The 20142-nt window shown below is 34.3% G+C and overlaps 1 protein-coding gene across 2 annotated transcripts; it reads left to right on the top strand.

The window, feature by feature from the left end:
- Window positions 1–2641: 2641 nt before the first annotated feature.
- On the top strand, window positions 2642–16848 carry LOC131145187 (coatomer subunit zeta-1-like). 2 transcript variants are annotated; one of them, XM_058094316.1, is made up of 7 exons: window positions 2642–2861; window positions 2928–3006; window positions 4625–4784; window positions 6466–6613; window positions 6703–6777; window positions 16259–16343; window positions 16499–16848. In XM_058094316.1, the coding sequence occupies exons 1-7, from the start codon at window positions 2848–2850 to the stop codon at window positions 16556–16558; spliced, it is 621 nt and encodes a 206-aa protein (XP_057950299.1). In that variant the 5' UTR covers window positions 2642–2847; the 3' UTR covers window positions 16559–16848. The 2 variants fall into 2 exon arrangements, with proteins under 2 accessions (XP_057950299.1, XP_057950298.1); XM_058094315.1 differs by having other exon boundaries at window positions 2644–2861; window positions 6700–6777.
- The last annotated feature ends 3294 nt before the right edge of the window (window positions 16849–20142 follow it).

Here is a 20142-nt window from a genome sequence, read left to right as displayed (position 1 = left end):
CTGCACCGTCGTTAGGCCACCCCTAAGATGTGGTTTTGACAATCTAGTGTCTTATGTGCTTATCACTAGCAACGGGAATCTTACTACCTATCAGAAGGCGATGCATAGTCAGGAGAAGGGTAACTGGATAGGCATCATGGTGAAGGAGATGAAGTCATTACATAAGAACTAGATGTGAGACTTGGTGGAGTGTCTAGCTAGGAAGCGAGCAATTGGATGCAAGTGGATATATAGGAAAAAGGAAGCAGTTTTAGAAAGGGAAAGAGAGAAATACAAGACTTGCTTGGTAGCGAAGGGGTACTCGCAAAGGAAGGGAGTAGATTATGATGAAATCTTCTTCCCTGTGGTCGTTGGGACTAGTGGTGCAACATGATCTGCATCTAGAGCAGATGGACGTAAAGACAACGTTCCTCCATGGTGACCTAGAGGAGTTAATTTACATGACATAGTTAGAAGGGTTTAGCCAACCCGGACAGGAGCCCTTAGTCTACAAACTGAAGAAGTTATTGTACGGGCTAAAGTAGTCTCCGCGGTAGTGGTATAAGATGTTTGACACCTATATGACCCATATTGGTTGCAGGAGATGTGAGTACGATTGCTGCGTCTATATGAGGAAACTTGTGGACGAGTCTCTTATTTTTCTGTTGCTATACATTGACGATATGTCGATTGCTGCTAAAGACATGACTGAGGTAAATTGGTTGAAGATTCTGTTGGGAAAGGAGTTCGACATGAAAGACTTGGGTGCAACTAAGAGAATACTTGACATGGAGATTCGCAGGGACAAAGCTATTGGGAGACTATGGTTATCTCAGAGCGATTGTGTGGAGAAGGTGCTGGAGAGGTTTAGCATGGCTAATGGTAAGTCAGTAAGCACGCCTTTGGCGAGTCATTTTAGGTTGTCTACCGCCCAATGCCCAAGGATGGACAATGAGGTCCAGGATATGTTGAGGGTCACTTATGCTAGCCTAGTGAGGTGTCTGATGTATGCCATGGTATGTACGAGGCCGGACCTGACACATGCTGTTAGCGTGGTGAGCAAGTTCTTTTCGAATCCAGGTCGACAGCACTGTGATGCTGTGAAGTGGATTCTCAGCTACTTGAGGGGTATGATCGAATATGAGATAGAGTTTAGTGCACAAAAAAGTGATCCATCGGTAGTAAGGTATGTGGATGCTGACTACGCAAGAGATCTAGATGGCAGGAGGTCTAATGTAGGATACGTATTTATCCATGTGGGAGGATCCATTTGTTGGAGGTATATGGTGTAGTCACTTGTGGGGTTGTCTATTACTGAGTCAGAGTACATGACAGTGGTTGAGGCTGCCAAGGAAGCGTTGTGGCTTACGAAGTTCGTCAGAGAGCTGAGTGTCTAGCAAGGTGGAGTTCGCATGCAGTGTGATAGTCAGAGTGCCATCTACTTGGCGAAGAATCAGGTGTACCATGCGAGGACGAAGCACATTGATGTGCGGTATCATAGGGTTAGGGAACTGATTGCTTCAAGGGAACTTATTATTGAGAAGGTCCATACATCTAATAATGCAGCTAATATGCTCACGTAGCCGGTCATGACGGACAAGTTCAAGCATTGCTTAGACTTGATCAACGTCTCCAAGTGCTAGAAGGGAGACGAATCCAATCTATAGGCCTAGGTGGAGCAGCGGTTATGCTTTTAGATTTCCAAGGTGGTGAATATTTGCCAAGGTGGAGATTGTTGGGGATGTGACTCATATTCACAGCGGATCATATGTACCGGAGAGAGTTACGTGAAGCGAGGGACAATTGCATGATAGGAGTCTATAGGTCAGAGCGCAAACCGTTGATGGATTGGGCCCTAACCCTCGACGGTTTCAAATAGAATGCAAAAGGTGTTTTTTTCTCAACACCAAATCGTCAACGGTTTGGCTAAACCGTCAACGGTTTTAGTTGACGCAGATTACGTAAATTCAAACTAGGGGCTTGTAGATTAGGCTAATCGGAGGATTTTCCTTCGCATGATTGCTACAGATGTTGTTTAGATATACTAGAACACTTTTGTACGCATTGGGTTCATACTTAAATAATATTGTAACCCAAAGATTGGAACTTTGACATTGTTCATAGTGAAAATTGAAGTGCTATTCCCATGGACGTAGACTATTGCCGAACCACGTAAATCTTGAGCATTCTAGTTGTGTTTTTGATTCTTCTTATTATTGCTTGCTTGTTTCTTGAGTATATTTCATCATCGAGTGATTGCATTGGTTGTTGTTGATTAATTCATGTATGATTGTGTGCTTTTGCTGTGCGTACCCGGTGAACGAAACAACAAAAAATTCATATGTATAAATGAGTAATTCTTTCAATTGATGTTTCTAATGTTCCTTAGGAATGAATATATGATGAAAATAAAATAGATGTAGTAATAATTAGCATGAACGCTAGAAATGTTGCTTGTTTTCAAGTTATCTAATATGGCAAAAGAATTTTAGTGTTCGGTTATTATATAAATACTAGTGCTTTTTTGACAAATCTTAGAAATGTTAGTATCTTTAATCCTACTCAAAGTTCAATAGGCTAAAGTAGTAGAAGCAATTCAAACTATAAAATAAATTTTTTATAAAAATATAAAGTATTTATATTTTGTAAGAAAGCTTTATTTATGAGAACTGTGAAATTACATCAGGGTCATATTCTAACACCATACCTCATTCTAACACCAAAACAAACAAGAGCGCGAACCAAGATCATCTTGTCGGGGCGGTGGATCGCCAACTCGGATCACCCAACTCCGCCCGGGTGTCAAGTCAAGACGGCGCGGAGAGTGACCGCTAGAACCGGCTCTGACCGGTTAAACTGGTCACTACGATGTCAAAACAAAGGTACGCATGAGGTTCCTGTCTTAGTGATGTCCTTTGGAAATCCTAACGCCTGATCTACCGTCACAGGGCAGCCGGCGCCGACAACTGTTCAAACACGAAGCCTAGTCTCGGCCGGCCGCCGCAAATGGCCATCTTGGCCCCTCAAGTAGCTCTCTTTCTCCTTTCTTCAGTTTATTTATTTATTTATTTATGGTTTTTAGGGCGTTTTCTGGGTAACTTCCTTAGGGATTTTCTAGGTCGTCAAACAGATATTATTTTCTTTTTATCATCTCAGAGATCGAAGGAGCTCAGCTTGTTTGGTAATTGTTTTTCTCGTGTTGCGAACATTGAAACTTCTATATACCGAAATTCTTTTAGTCGTCCATTTTTAACGAAAAATCTCTTACAAAGAAAACGGTGCGGTAGGGAACTATACGACGTAAATCTTTTACGTATTAAAATTGTTTTGTTGCTTTGAATTGTCTGAATAACTGTCTGTAACAGAGTTGTGTTGATGGCTGGGGGGCGGGGGTGTTTGGTCAAATTTAGTCTAATGTACTTGATCCAATTGTGATTTTCTGGGGCAGTTCTAAATTTTTATTTCCGTCTATTACTCTTCTAAATCATTTTAACTGGGTGGTATCCATAGTTGTAAGATTCGAATCGTGATTCGAAATCTGAATTTCATGTATTGAGAATAGAGAATCAAATCAAATTGTAAGATTTGTTGCAAAATTTGAAAAATTGATTCCTAATGACTTGCATATATGTTAAACAAGTAAAATAGTAAAATACATTGTAATTCCAAAAAATATGGATCATCCATGTTGATAATTGGAATTTCTAATAAATACTGCCATGAACTATTTAACTCATACATATATTGGTATAAAAGGAAAACTAACCACATAAGCAAGATATACCATGACCTGACCATTCCACCTCTATCAATATCAAGTTAAGCTAGTTTTTATGAAACTATAGCACTTGTTATGTGACTCAAAACTAAAGCACCAAGTCTAAGAGTGTCTTTATCTTACTTTTAATGTATCTTGAACTCTTAGACTTGGTGCTTTAGTTTTGAGTCACATAACAAGTGCTATAGTTTCATAAAAACTAGCTCAACTTAATTTCCCCTCACCCCTTTGGATCCTCAAAATATCGTTCAATTATGGTTTGAACTATGGAGATTTCAAAATACCCATTTAAATACAAGGTATGTGCTCAAATATAATTTGCAAGCAAAATCTAAAGCCAGCAAGCCATTTGATTATGTAAGAAGCAAAGAGGAGTTTGTATGTGAGAGACAAAGCAAAGACAAGTATGGGAAACGTAATAAGTAGGATTTATACTAAGTGTGTATAAATTAATTAATGAAGAAGTGAAATATGTAGAAGACATGAACACTTTTGTTTTTGTTGTCTTTTAATAACCTATTTTACATCGTACCTTCGTTTACTTATGTATTTTCATTTTGCACCTTCATTTATTGTACTTACTGTGGCAAACCCCCCAAATTTGATTTTTTTTTAGGAGATACTGTGGCAGTTGTGAGTAAATTTTTGAAATTTAAAATTTAATCTTCAAAAAAATTTAAATTGAAATCATTTTATCGAAAATTACTTATGTATCCATGGTTTAAAAATATTGAAATTAAAATATGACTTGCACGTTGAAAGTTTTGTATGGAATGATAATTGAAAATCGCCTCCCTTAACTAATAGTAGAGATATTTTCAGTTCCAAATTTATGACTCTAATATTTTTTTTTGTTTTGTTTTGTAGGAGTCATGTCCGTCCATAAAAAACATCCTTCTCATGGATTCTGAAGGGAAACGTGTAGCTGTTAAATATTATTCAGATGACTGGCCCACAAATAGTGCCAAGGAAGCTTTCGAGAAAACTGTATTCACCAAGACTCAAAAGACAAACGCCCGTACAGAAGGTAGCTCCTTTTCTGATTTTCCAGATCTTCGTTAGTCACTAATCTGTGTCGATTTAGGTTCCTGCAAATAATGCTTTGTTTGGTATATGTGTATCTTGTGTGTGTTGCACTTTAGCCAATTACTGCTGGTTGTCATTGGTTTATCTAGGGATAATAGTGGGCCTTAGAATGTATACCATGTCTATTAGGTTGTTGCTAGTAACAATCATTTTGTCTGCAGACGCAACTTACATAAGATAATGTATAACCAATTTACATCATTATGCTTGATGAAAGGAATGAGGGAAGCTCCAACAGAAAAATATTGGAAGGTTGGAAGGGAAATGCATTATTGCTTAAGAGAAGCTCTCGTTGAAGTTCACTATGAATCTTTTGGTCCCTAGCATGAGATTAATGGATACTATGTAATTGAAAGAATGGCCCCATTTGGTCTGTCACAATATGGTAATGGATGAAAATGCTAAGAGATGTCATTTCCGAGTTGCATATGCTCCACAAGTTTTCAGAATTTAGAATAGCGTTAACCTGCAAGTTTTTTATTTGAATTTCTTACGGAGTCCAGGATTTCCCTTGTTCATTAAATTCTCAGGTATTTAGGGGCTTGTTTGGTTAAGGTTTTGGATACAGTTTTCTGTATCTGAAAAGAAGGGCACAAAAAAATATGGATTTAAACACCTCTAAAAAATATGGGTTTTAGGATACAAATAAAAGATGTTTTCTCCTATTCCCATCTGGATATCACAATCTCTCTCTCTCTCTCCCCCTCTCCCACCTCCCCCCCAAAAGAAGAAAAAAAGAAAAGAAAAGAAACAGGGTATATTCTCTCAAATGATTTGTACCTTGACAGTCTCTCTCTTCTTCACTTGCTCTCAGCATTGGCACTCATGTTCAGAACTGATGCTCCTGTGGAAGAGGAAGACGTCCCTCGTTAACATTGAAAGATTGCTAGCTAGCACTGACAGAGATCTAGTTTTTCTTTTTCCATTTCTTCTTTGTTCTTTGTTTTTTGATTTGTATTATTTGGATGAACTTGTTCAATTCTTCAGTACAAAATTGGAGGAAAATGATGATCTAGATCTGTTATCCATTATTCGATTTTTAGGATTTATATGGAGTACATAGATCTAGATTTATGTTTATGCTTTTACAGATCACAGATCTGTTCCAGATCTATTTCAGTAGCTAGATCTGTTTTCCTCAGTGTACACATATAGATAGGCATTCTTCCTTCCACACCTGTGCGCAACCCTGCTGCTGCAATTTATCCTCCAGCAACCCTTTATTTCAAGTTTTATTCTGTTCCACTCAAGCCCTATTGTAATCTTGCTACTGGCATAGTAATAAGTTGTTATTTATTAATTGGTAATTAAAAATTATTACAAAAAAAATATTTTTGAAATTCCTTAAACAAACTAAGTTCATCCGTTTTTTTTAATTTTTGGAACAATATTGAAAGCAGTTGAACAAGCATGTTTTGGAGGGTAAAAAATACATGATAATCCCTTGTTTTCATTTTCAAAAAACAAAAAAGTGCGAAAACTCATTTTTGGATCCGTAACCAAATGGACCTTAGATGATTGTGTTGTTTTTCCATTTTTAAAGGCTAAATAAATCATCATATTGGTTTAAATTTCATACACTAGCTTCACCAGAGTCTTTTCTGTTTTGACATGTTCTATAGCGGAGATAGCGATGTTTGAGAACTACGTTGTTGTTTACAAGTTCGTTCAGGATCTTCACTTTTTTGTTACTGGGGGAGATGATGAAAATGAAATTATCTTAGCCACAGTTCTTCAAGGATTTTTTGATGCAGTCGGCCTTCTCCTTAGGTATTTTTATTATTTTCTTAGCTTGGTGGTACCCATACAATGTTTCTTCAAATTTATGATATTTTGTCTATTTGCCTTGGCTTCAGAAGCAATGTGGACAGGAAGGAAGCACTAGAGAACTTGGATCTTATCCTATTATGCCTTGATGAAATTGTTGATGGCGGGTAAGTAATGTATCTTTTTGTACTGAAATTGTTGTTGTTGTATGTATTCAATAGACAAACACTATTTCCACAAATATACATATGGAGACTTTTTTATGAAAGGATATCATCAGAAGATACCTAATTGAAATAGACACCTTTTATAGTAATGGGAAACCTGTGAAAATAAAAGGACACTTAGAAGTTTTTGAACTTCTCCAATATTTCCAACAATCAATGCATATGTTACTTTGGTCTAAATGCTGAATTATTATTCCTTTCCTGGAGACTATCGCCTTGTGCCTTTTTATCCTTTTTGTTAAACATGAGAGTTAATCGTAACGATTTAATAATTTTTTTTATTAATTAAATAAAATTTATTTTATATTAGTTAAACTAATATAATATTTTTTGATGAGTACTGTGATGAGATCATTAAAAGATTCCAAGGCTGTGCCAATCCAGGTACGTCGGATCACTTACAGGACAAACAATGATAAAATCAGGCACAGCCCAATCATTTTATAAAACTGTCTCCTATAAACCAAAAGAAGAAAACAAGTTATCCTCCTATCTATGAATTTTCATAATAGACAATTCAATTTCTTCAAAATCCCTCCCATTCCTTCTGGCATTTGGTCTAGTCCTAAGGGAGATTTTCTGTAATGAGTGGGAACATTTAAATTCATGAAGAGATTGAAGCATCTTAAAATAGGTTCTGAAAGATGGAATTTAGAAAATTTTGGTTTTATCTAAGAAGGCTAGCATTTTCTAGGAGATTGAGGGCTTGGATAAGAGGGGAAGATTTTAAGGCGGTGTTATAGGTTGAGGCTGCGAGACATGTCTCTTTTAAGAATGGGCTAGTTGATATACTTTTTAAGGAGGATATGTGTTGGCAGCCAAAAACTAGGTTCAAGTGGGTTAAGGAAGGGGTCTGCAATCCTAGATTCTTTATAGGATTGCTAAAGGGAAGAGAAGGAAAACATTGTCGAGGAGTTGGAGATTAGTGAAGGTATAGTTATTTGAAACTCTAATTTGATAGTTGGGTTGAGAAGATTACCGATTATCTAAAAACTCTTTATTCAGAGGACAATAGTTGTAGGCCTATGAATTGAGGGGTTTCAGGGGCCTTTTGAGGATGAGGTCAAAATATTGTGGCGTTTAGGATGGAAGAGAGCCAAAGCCTCCAGTTTGGTTTGTTTTGATATACTTGTTTTAAAGGATTGTTGGGGTGTAGTTAATTGGGTTATTAAAGATTTTGCAGGAGTTTTATGCGAAGGGGTTATTGGCACGAGCATTAATTGGACTTTCCTACTTTGCTGCCTATGAAGAGTCGCTCTTGTTAAGGATTGTAAGCCTATTAACTTTGTAACTAGTCTGTGTAAGGTTATTTTTGACAGCAAAGAAAATTCACTAAAGGGCATCAAGGGGATGCTGCCCAAGTACTTACAACACTATGAAATCATCCACCCTGCATGGTAAAGTCAAGAATTACACAAGTGTCAAAACAAAAACAGCGCAGTATGCCAGTTTGTTACAGTAGCAAACTAACAGTCTTTACTAACATTTATGGGTGTAGTCGATCCTTCAAAAGCTCTTGTGTTTCTCTCCTTTCATACAAATGAAATATGGCAAGGGAAATGAGGGACAAAGCTATCCTCCTCCCCTTGCTAGATCGGACACCTTTCCAGGCTCATAACTCTTCTTCAACTGTTTTGGTGGTAACCCACTGCTGCCTGGTCAGAGAAGAGGCCAAGTTCCAAATGTTCCTGATTGAGTGGCAGTGCAAGTGGATGTGATCAACAGATTCAGCATTATCCAAACACAAGAAGCACCTATTAACAAGGGCATCCCCCTTTTCTGCAGGTTGTCAATGACTTAGTGGTAAGAATCTTCACAAGAGGTCTCTTATTAAAGTTCTTGCTGATAGGTTTGAGTGTGTTCTTAAGTGGTAATATCTCTTCTTCATAGAGAGCTTTTACCAGTATTGGCAGATTTTGGATGACAGATAGATGGTCAATGGGGTGGTAGGGGATGTGGGTAGGAGAAAGGGTAAGGGGGTGATTTTGAAACTAGACCTTGAAAAAATGCATAATCAAATCAGTTGGAGTTTCTTGGATAATGTGTTTGGTTACAAAGGGTTTATAATGCCACAATTTTTGATATTCACTTAATCTACTTAGGTGTAGGTGCCTTTCTTCTAGTGTTCAAGGCCCTTTATTTTGGGGTTGTATATGATACTTGGGCTCCCATAGGGGGAGATGTAAGAAAAATTATCAACCTGACCCTTAGCCGAAGTGTTATATTTTTGGTTATTTACTAAAATCTCCCTTTAATAAGTTGGATTAGGAGGTTGTTTATCTTGTGCTTCTTTTTATGTTGCTGTTAATGGAGAGCCTAAGATTTTGTTTACAACTTTGAGGTGGCTAAGCTTTCTTTGTTGCTTGATGGGTTAAAAGCTTTTTGCCTTAGTTAGGAGGGTTCTAGGGTTTGGAGCCTAGATGGTTTTGAAATGTTTTCTTGCACATAGTTTTTAATTGTTGGATTCGATCTTCCATGTATTTTCCACCTAATTGTTTGTGGAGAGCCCTCTCTCTCTGGTTTGAAATCTTTGTGTCTCTCACCAAAGGGACTATTTTTCCAAAAGATTTTGAATGCCTTTTGTAGTTGATTTCATCATATTCATGCTGTTGACACTCCTACCAACGATTATTACTCAAGTGGTTGTGTGGATTATTTGCAAGCATGTAATAAAAATGAGGAATTTAGAGGATCTATATCTTCTTTTTCCTTAACAGTGGAGCGTGAAGTTCAGGAATACTTGGAGCCCTGGAAAATTCAATTACACCTGTAATTGGTAGTTATTGATGAAACTGAAATTTTAACTCTGAAACTTTATTGCTAAAATTATATTCCAAAGATTTCCTGCTAAATTTGTCATTCGGCTAATAAAACAAGGGGAAGTTTGTGTTAATGTAAAAATTGAAAAAGGGAAAGTGAAAGAAGATAAAGAGAGCAGATAGAAGTAAAACACACTGTCCATCATAAAAAAAGAAAAAAAATTAGAAGGGATGGGAGTTTGGAACAGGGGAGAGGAAACTTGTAAGTAAAATGGTATGGAGTAAAAGCTTTGATACCTATATCACAAAATTGTAGGTCATACGATAAAACTTATGGCTGTTTGTGCTTCTTTGGCTGGTTTTTATCATACCTAGGTCTTCTTTTAGGGGTCAATCCACCTTATTTCTGCTGCTTTTTTGGTGTCTAGTGGTCGAGAGAGCGGGTAAGAGATTGGAAGGATGGGAGCAGGCATACTTATCATTAGAGGGTCGTATTACTCATCATGTTTCCCTTTCTAACATCCCCATTTTTTTTTGTTTTTTTATCCTTTGTTAGAGTCCACCGAGTGGCTGAGTGTGGCAAGGGTTTTGGGGAGGATGATGAGAGACTTTTTGTGGTTTGGATCCAGGGAGAATGAGAGTGATCATTTTTTTTTCCAGTAAAATGGGTGTGTTAAAAAAATGGAGGAGAAAAGATAAAATAAATTAGTGTAAGAGAACTAAATGGTGGAACCTAAAGGGAGAAAATATAATAAATTTTAAAGATAAAACAACCAAAGATGGTGAGTGGACTATAGAGGATGGTATAGACACAAACATTCTTTGGTGAAGGATAGCTAGCTCTATTGAGATTTTAGGTGAATCAAGAAGAAGATTCTCGAATAGCAAAGAAAGTTGGTGGTGGGATCAAGATGCCCCAAAAAGCCGTAAAGGCAAAAAGAATTTGGTATAAAACATGACAAAAATGTTGAAACATGGATAACTTTGAAAAGTATAAAGAGGAGAGAAAATGTGCAAAAAAGGTCGTTAGTGAAGCTAAACATGATCATTTAATAATTTGTATGATAGATTAGATACAAAAGAAGTGAAAAAAGATATATTTAAACTTGCTAAGGCTAAAGAAAGGAAAAGTAAGGACTTAAGGTAATGTAAAATGTATAAAAAGTGGGGATGATATTGTCTTGGTTAAGGGAGAAGGCATAAAAGAAAGATGACGAAGTTATTTTAGTAAGCTATTTAATGAAAACCAAATAGAAGACTTAAACTTAGAATTGACAAATGAGGAAAAGACTAAAAATATGATATTTATTTGCAAGATTTTTTTACGAAGTTAAGTTTGCACTAAAAAAGATGAAAAATGGAAAAGCTATTGGGTCGGATAACATCCCAATTGAAGTTTGGAAATGCCTAGGTGATAATGAAATTATATGGTTGACTAATTTATTTAAGACAATTATAAAAACTAAGAAAATGCTAGATGAATTGAGGAAAAACACTTTAATACCTAATATACAAATAAAGGAGATATTCAAAATTGTAATAACTATCGTGAAATTAAACTTATGAGTCATACAATAAAACCGAGGGAAAGGGTAGTTGAACAAAGATTAAGGCTAGAAACGAAGGTATCAGAAAATCAATTTAGTTTTATGCATGGGAGATCTACTACAAAAGCTATATGTATTTTACGAAGATTAATGGAGAATTTTAGAGGAAAGAAAAGAGATGTATTTATTAACTTAGAGATAGCGTATGATATGGTATGTAGGGAAGTTTTGTGGTGGGTTTTAGAAAAAAAAAAGGTGTATGTAGTAGACGTACTGATGTCATTAAGGATATGTGCGATGGAGTAATGACTAGTGTAAGGACCATAAGTGGAGAGATTGGAGAATTTTCAATCCCCAATAGTTGTACATCAAAGATCTACTTTGTGTCCTTATCTTTTGCTTTAGTGATGGACCAATTGACTAGGAGTATCCAAAATGAGGCTCCATGGTATATGTTGCGTGCAGATGATATTGTATTGATTGATGAAATTACGGGTGGCGTAGATGCTAAGTTAGGATTATGGAGAGAAGTTTTAGAATCTAGAGGCTTTAGGATGAGTAGAAACAAGACAAAATATATGAAATGTAACTTGAGTACTAGTAGGAGGAATATTAGAGACAAAGTTAAACTTGATGATGAAGAAATAAATATCATAGGTAGATTTTGATACCTTGGATCTATTATGCAAGCTGAAGGAGAATTTGAAGAGGATGTAATGCATAAAGTTAAAGCAGATTGGGTAAAATGAAGAAGTGCTTCAAGTGTGCTTTGTGATCATAGAATACCTTTAAAATTCATAAAGAATTTTTATAGGATGACTATAAGATCAACTATGCTATATGGATCAGAATGTTGGGTGACTAAGAAATGACATATCCAAAAAGTAAAAGTTGCCAAAACAAGAATGTGTAGATGGATGAGTGGTATAATATTGAAAGATAAATTAAGAAATGAACATATTCTCGGTGAGTTAGACGTAGCTTCTATAGAAGATAAGATAAGGGAGGGGTGACTCAGATGGTTTGGATACTTGCAACGTAGGCCATATAATGCGTAAGTGAGGAAGAGTGAGTTAGTTATTATGAGGGGTAGCAGAAGGGATAGAGTTAAATCTAAAATAATTTGGAATGAGATAGTAAGGATTTAATAACCTTGAATTATCAAAAGAAATTTTCCGTGATCATGTAAATTGGCGGAAAAAGATTCATGTAGCTGACCCCACCTAGTGGGACTCAAGACTTGGTTTTGTTGTTGTTCGGTAAAAAAAGTATGCATTAAAAAGGCATCAAGGGGATGCCAAGCCATAGTACAAGAAATCAATCACCTTGTAGGGTATCACAAAAATAAAAAATTACATTAAACTCATTTGCAACAAGTCCACTATGCTAACCAGTAACCACATTATACCACTGCTCTTTGCTGAATTGAAGCTTTGAGATTGAATTTTTAGAAACCCAACTGCTCTCTTTCCAAGCACACCAGAAAATTGTGAGAGGAATGAGAGACAAAGCCTTCCTCTTTTCCTTTGTTGCCCAGATCCCTCTCCAGGCCCAGAGTTTCCATCCCACAAATCTAGCAGTAACCCAACTTTGTCCAATAAGAGACAAAGCCACATTTCAAAGATCTCTAGTCCAGTGGCAGTGGAGAAGGGTATGGTGAACTGATTCAGCCTCAACCATGCAAAGGGCGCATCTGTTGGCAATGGAGAGCCCCCTTCTCTGCAAGTTGTCCAGGGTCACTATCTTATCATGAGCTGCTTCCTAGGTAAAAAAAGCAACCTTACTTTGGGCAGATGTCTTCCATAATTGAGACCAAGGGGAGTGGATGATGATTAATTCCCGGATAGAAGGTTTCTTGTAAAAGGATCTGGCAGTGAAGACCCCTTTCTTGTCCAAGGACCAAACAGGGAGGTCATGAGTATTTTGATGCTAGATTTTGTAAAGATGACAGTAGAAATCAGTGAGCTGGTGAAGTTCCTGATCTTCCACATTTCTATGAAAAGAGATATTCCAGAAGAACCCCTGTAATGATGTTTGAAGGTGCTGACTAATGCAAGCATCTCTATCACCAGCTATGTTGTATATGGCTGGAAATGAGACACAGAGTGTGCCTCTGGATAAATCCACACATCATGTCAAAAATAAATGGTCTCCACCCCCCCCCCCCCCCTGAAATCTATTGAAGGAGAAGAAGTCATTCCTTATCATTGGGATGTGATTAGGAAAATAAATGCAAGGGGGGAAGGGTTTGGGGCTTGGAAATATTTTATTTTAAAACATCTCTTTGATAGGAAAATGGGTTGTGGAGGTTTTCCCTAGAGGTTAATTCCCTATGGCATCAGGTTATTAAAAGTATGGAATTCATCAGAATTGGCCGAATACTAGAGGGAGTGGCAATGCTTTTCATGCGAGTCCTTGGAAGTTTGTTTCCCAGCTGTGTTTGCTCTGTCCTCAAGGTGGGTAACGGAAGTAGAATTTGGTTTTGGGAGGGCATTTGGGTGGGAGAGGTTTTCCAGGAGTTGGTGTCCTGTGTATTTAGATTATGCACTGTTCATAGTGCACCTACTTCGCTTTGGGGCTTTCTTTTTTGGGATTTCAATATCTTTTGGAGTCTCAATGATAAAGAGGTTGACGTTTTTCTGACTGTATTAGATTATTTCATTCTGCATACTAGAGGTGATGCTTGGGTCTGGTTAGGGGATTCTTCTGGTTCCTTTTGTTCTAAATCTTGTTTTACTTGTCTTTTGAAACCTGCAATCCTTAGTCCATTTCCTTTATTTCATGTCGTTTGGGAGGCAAAAGTTCAGTTTAAGGTCCGAGCTTTCATTTGGACCCTAACTCCCAACAAGATTAATACTGATGACTTATTATAGGTAAGGAGATCCTTTAAGCTCCTCGGCCAGATAAACGTGTGTTATTTTGTGAGTTCAATGAGACTAATGTGCACCTTTATCTTTATTGTGGCTGGCGAGACAGCTTTGAAATGCTCTTTTCTTTGGGGTTTTGGGAAGAGTACAAGAGGGAAGGTTTAATGGAATTGCAGTGCTTGCAATTTTTTGATGCTATGGCTAGAGAGAAGTGCAAGGATATTCAAAGCTTGGACCATAGTTTTAATTAATGGCCGCGACCGTTACGTAATTCCGTTACGTAACGGTTTTTGGGGTTACCGATGCCGTTACACACCTCGAAATCGGCTGAAAGAAAAATCACGGCTGTAGCGGCCGTTATGGACCACAACCGTTTTGTAAAGGCCACTATGACTGTTATGTAACAGCTACAGGATTGTTACGGAAAAAAAATTATTTTATTTTCTACTTTTTCTTCTCACTTTTTCCCCCCTCTTTCATAAATCATTCTCAATGTACCATGTGGTGAGAGGTGGAAAAGATTATAATGAGGATGACAATGATACAAAATTTACTATTTCTTTAAATACTCACAAGAGATGCATTAATTAACAATTTGAAAATACTAACTTGTTTGGAAAATATTCTATTTTTATTATATTAGTAATGTGACATTTATGTTCTATATTTTTCAACTTCAACCTTCTTTCTTTTCTAGCTATTTTATATTTGTATTATTTGTATGTCTTATGTGTCTAATAGATTAATGGAGTGTATAATGTATTTTTTTTTTATTAATTAATTTAGCACACATAAGAATTTATCACTTATAAGACAATGAGAAGTATAAATACGCGCGCACGTAAATTTTCTATCAATGGCGGTTTAGAACAAATGTAAACTTATTGCCCTTACTAGATAACTTAGTTACTCGAACTAAAGGATTCAAAATACAAAAACTCTTTCTACGAAGGGCTAAAAGCTTAAAACATTTAAGTACGGTAATACGCACAAGGTTGTGCGATTCATGGCCGTTACACTCGCTTCCTATTATGTAACATCCGCTACTCCCGCTTTTTGTTACACCCGTTATTGTTACGTTACACTGCATATTTTATTTAGTTTTTATCAAATTTTGTTATTTGGAAAAACAATAAAACTTCGTGGCATGGTAATGAACAAATATTAAGGTTAGAAATGAGGCTTTGAGAAAATCAATTTCCTTCATGTGAGAGATCAACTATGGAAGCTATATTTATCTAATAAAGATCTACAAAAAAGTTGAGGAAAAAGAAGAGGAATTACTAGGTATATCCAAAATGAGGTCCGATGTTGCATGTTGTTTATTGTTTGCAGATGATATTCTCTTGATTGATGAAATTAGGGGTGGACTATAACTAAATCAGAATTATGATGAGAGAGTTTTAGAATCTAGATATTTTAGGATATGTAGAAGTAATACAAAATACGTGAAAGGTTTGAGCTATGGATGGATCAATGCATCACCACGACGACAATCTCCTTTCTTTATCAATGGCTGTCCAAGTGGCTTCCTCTCCTTTCTTTATCAATGGCTGTCCAAGTGGCTTCCTCCACCCTTATGGCAAGGTTTGAGACAAGGGATCCTCTCTCGTCTCTGCATTTCATACTGGTTAGTGGTTATGGAGGTCCTTACTGTTATTGAGATGGGTATCTTGAGCAGGCTCAAAATCAGTAGAAATGATTCAGAGATGAAACTTATCATCTTTGTACATGACACCTCATTTTTTGTGGAGCAGATCCTGGGCATATTTTGAACTTAAGATGTTGAACAAACATGCTTGTAAGAGATCTGTATTCAACAAAAATAATGTTTCTGAAGAACCCCTTTTTGGAGAGTAGAGTCTTTGAGATGGACCAATATCTTCCATGTAGTTTATAAACTAATGGATGGAATTCTACTTTAATGCTTTAATAAAAAAAAAAAAAAAAAATTCTCTGTAGTTTTTTACATCTGATGCACAGGAAAAACCATTCATCAATATGCTCTGAAGATATATATATGTATGTATGTATGTATATTTTCATTTGAGGCTGTAAACCAAAATAGATGTGTAGGGCATTGTTTTTCGGTGGTTGTATGGGTATGATTCTGCATAGGACTCTAGTTTGAGTTGTGGACAGATTGTACCATGAAAATGCATTTGCCTCTCTCTCTCTCTCTCTCTCGGGCATTTGCCCTTTAATAAATTTTATTTTGGGCAGATTAACATTTTCTTGTCTTCGACAGAATTATTCTTGAAACTGATGCAAATGTCATTGCGGGGAAGGTTGCCAGCCATAGTATTGATGCTGGGGCACCCTTGTCTGAGCAGGTATCATAACTGATTTTTTTCTCCCCCTAACAAAAGAGAAAAAAAGAAAAAAACTATGAAATTAATGTAAAACTACAGTCAAAACATGATAAAAACAAATCATTGCAGCTTCTAATAATGGCGAGTCTGCTTTTCTGTATATTTTTTGTTTGTAGACGATAAGTCAAGCATTGGCAACTGCTCGTGAACATCTAACCAGGTCCCTTCTGAAATGATTCTTGCACTCCACCAGAAAAAGAGCAGAGAACTGTTTGTTTTCCTTTTTCCTCAGTGCAATAGCCAAAACTTTGGCATAATTTCGTTTCACTTTTATGATTGATGCTGCTATTTGGGCTGTTGTTCCATTGGCGTGTTTTGTTATAGAGGAGTAAAGTTGATTTTGGATATTAGATACAGAACATGAGGGTTATCTTTCCGGGGAAATTATGAATTGGATCGTCTGGTGGCACTCTTTAAATGTGTAACTTCTCTATTAATATATGTAGGTTTATGCACCTTGGTTCAAGAAGTTGGATTGAAATTTTTGATTTGGTTTTATAGGACGCAATAATGGTTTGCTTTGGTTTTGACTGAAAAACTGGACCAAATCAAAGATGGAACTAGGTTTGGAAATAGGGTGTGTGCGTGTGTATTTATTTATTTATTAGAATTTGTTTTTTAACATGTTTTATGTTTTATATTTTACATAAATTTGGTTTGAAATCAGCGTAGGCTGCACTGACAACAGCTGAACTTATCGGTCGGTCATCCTTAAGATGGGTTCTGGAGATTCTTGTGATCTCCAAAAGTTGATACGGGATTGGTCAGGCGGTCAGAACAAAATTTGTTTGGTGCACAGGAATTCAAATGGAATGGTTATGAAATAAAATAAATTAAGTTTTGATAATTTTATGTTCTTGTCATAATTTTTCATCCTAAATTATTTCCATTCTATTACATTCCACTAAAAACTAACTACTGTCATTTAAGAGCGTCAGCATTTGAAATTTAAGAATGTTAGGATTTGATAAGAAAGCGTTGGCATTGTTTAGCGCAACATTTGTAAACATGGAAATCAATGCACCGTAGTTATGCGCATCTCAAAGGTAACGGATGGAGAGTTGATGAGTCGATTGAGAGATGATTATGATATAAAATTTTATTTAGGTCTGCTATATGTATATATATATATATATATATATATATATATATATCAAATTAATGAATAAAATTTTATTTTTATACATTATTAATATTTATTTTTTTAAAATTTTAATTATATTAAAAAATATTTTCATTTTTAGTATTATTTAGTATAAAAGAGAAAATACGTTGAAAATATAAGTTTTCTGTGTATTTTCTTTTCATTTCCATTCTCCAATGAAAATTCTTAACACAGACAAACCCTAACAGTGATATTTGGATGGTGATCGTCTGCTTGCTGCATGAAATGGCACGAGTGCAGCATGTTACTTTCCGTTTGTTTTGTAGAATTAGCCTTGGAATGGAATCAAATCTTGGGAATAGAATCTCATTCCTGTGTTTAGTTTGAGGAATTAAGAATAGAGTCAATTTCCTCTAGTTTTTGGAATTAAGAATGAAGTCAGAATGCAATTTCTACTAATGAAGGAATCATGATTCCAGCATATCAATTCATCTTCATTCCATGGAATCAGACTCATTTTATAATAAAACAATTCTAAAAACAACAATTGTTAATAATACTAATTATTATTATTATTATTTTTATAATAAAAATAATAACAACTAATAATAATTGTAATATCAATAAATAATATTTACTATTATAAAGTAATAGTAACAACAAGAACAATATAAAAAATAAAAAGATCAAAATAATAATAATTATTTTAAGGACAATAATGATTATAAAAATAATAAAAAATAATAACTAACAATAATTGCAATAAAAATAATATTTAATACTGTAAAATAATAACAACAAGAGCAACAATAATAACAAATGGCCAAAATAATAATAATTATTACTTCAAGGATAATAATTATTATAAAAATACTTAAAATAATAATAACAACAATAAACAATAATAATTACACTCTAATAATCATTATTATGAAAATACTAAAAAATAATGATAATCCAACAAAAACAACAACAAATATTAATCAAATTGTTTTTATTGTTATAAAAACAATAACAACTAATAATAACTACAATAACAATAGTAACAACTAATAATAATATTTATTACAATTATAATAATAATAACAACAAGAAGTCAAGAACATTGCAAATAATACAAAAGCCAAAATAATAATTATTGTTTTAACGATAATAAATTACAAAAAATAATAAAAAATAAAAAGAACTAATAATAAATATGATAAGAATAATATTTATTCTTGTAAAATAATATCAACAAGAGCAATAATAATAAGAAAGGAAAAAAAAATAATAATAATTATAAAAATAATAAAAAATAGTAATAACAATAAACAAATGATAATTACACTAATAATATTCACTACTATAAAATAACAATCAAACAAAAACAGCAACAAACAATAACAATTAATAATAATTATAGTAACAATAATAAAAAACTAATTACAATGTTTATTACTATAAAATAGCAATAACAACGAGGAAAATAACAACTAATAATAACTATGATAAGAATAATATTTATTATTGTAAAATAATAATAACAAGAACAATAATAATAAAAAAGGAAAAAAGTAATAATAATTATTATAAAAATAATAAAAATAGTAATAACAACAATAAAAAATAACAATTACACTAATAATAATCACTATTATAAAATAATAAAAAATAGTAATTAAACAAAAGCAACAACAATAATAATACTAATTGTTATTATTATCATTAAAAAATAACAATTGATAATAATTATAGTAACAATAATAAAAAACTAATAATAATGTTTATTCCTATAAAATAGTAATAACAATGAGGAAAATAATAATAAAAAGTGCAAAAAGAATAATTATTACTATTTTAAGGACAATAATTATTACAAAATAAAAATAAAAATAATATAACAACTAATAATAATAACAATGAAAATAATATTATTACTATAATATAATTATAACAAAAGGAGCCATAACAATAATAAAAAGGAAAAAAATTATTATTTTAAAGATAATAACTAGTATAAAAATAATAAACAAATAATAAATAATATTAAAACTAATACAGATCACTATTATAAAGTAAAAATAATAATACTGACTTAAATAATTATGTATTATGAATTTTTTAAAAAAGATTACATATTTTTCGTTCCATTATAGAAGACATTAAAGAATACCTCTAGTAATCCAAAAAAAGAATAAAAAATAAAAAATTATTAATCAATTAATTAATTAAACATTATTAAATTAATTAATTAAATAAAAAAAAGAAATAGTAAAAAAAACTAACTGAAATAAAGATATATATAATCTTATATATATATATATACATCTCCAACACAGGCCTTCCCATGGCGACTTAAACGAAGAACTCGGGTCTTTCAACCAATGCTTTACTAGAGGATGTCAATGGGGACTGTACAACCTTTCTGATGTGCAGGATCCACTTTAGAGGCAAGCACAGAGCATACTTGGTGCCATGTCATGATCATTAGAGGAACCCATTACAGTTTCGTTAAACTTAAAGCTTGCCATGCGCCAACACCGTGACTCGACAGGTAGTGAGTATCCACTGTAAAGTATTTTCTCATAATATCATGGAGGATATTACAAGCTCACAGAAGTGGAAGATAGAAGCCCTTTGGACAAATAGTCTTTAGGGACAAAGGGAACTTAG

Source organism: Malania oleifera, chromosome 12 (assembly GCF_029873635.1).
Source record: "Malania oleifera isolate guangnan ecotype guangnan chromosome 12, ASM2987363v1, whole genome shotgun sequence".
Lineage (NCBI taxonomy): Eukaryota > Viridiplantae > Streptophyta > Magnoliopsida > Santalales > Ximeniaceae > Malania > Malania oleifera.
Note: the sequence above shows the minus strand (reverse complement) of the source record. Positions and strands in the feature narration are given on the sequence as shown.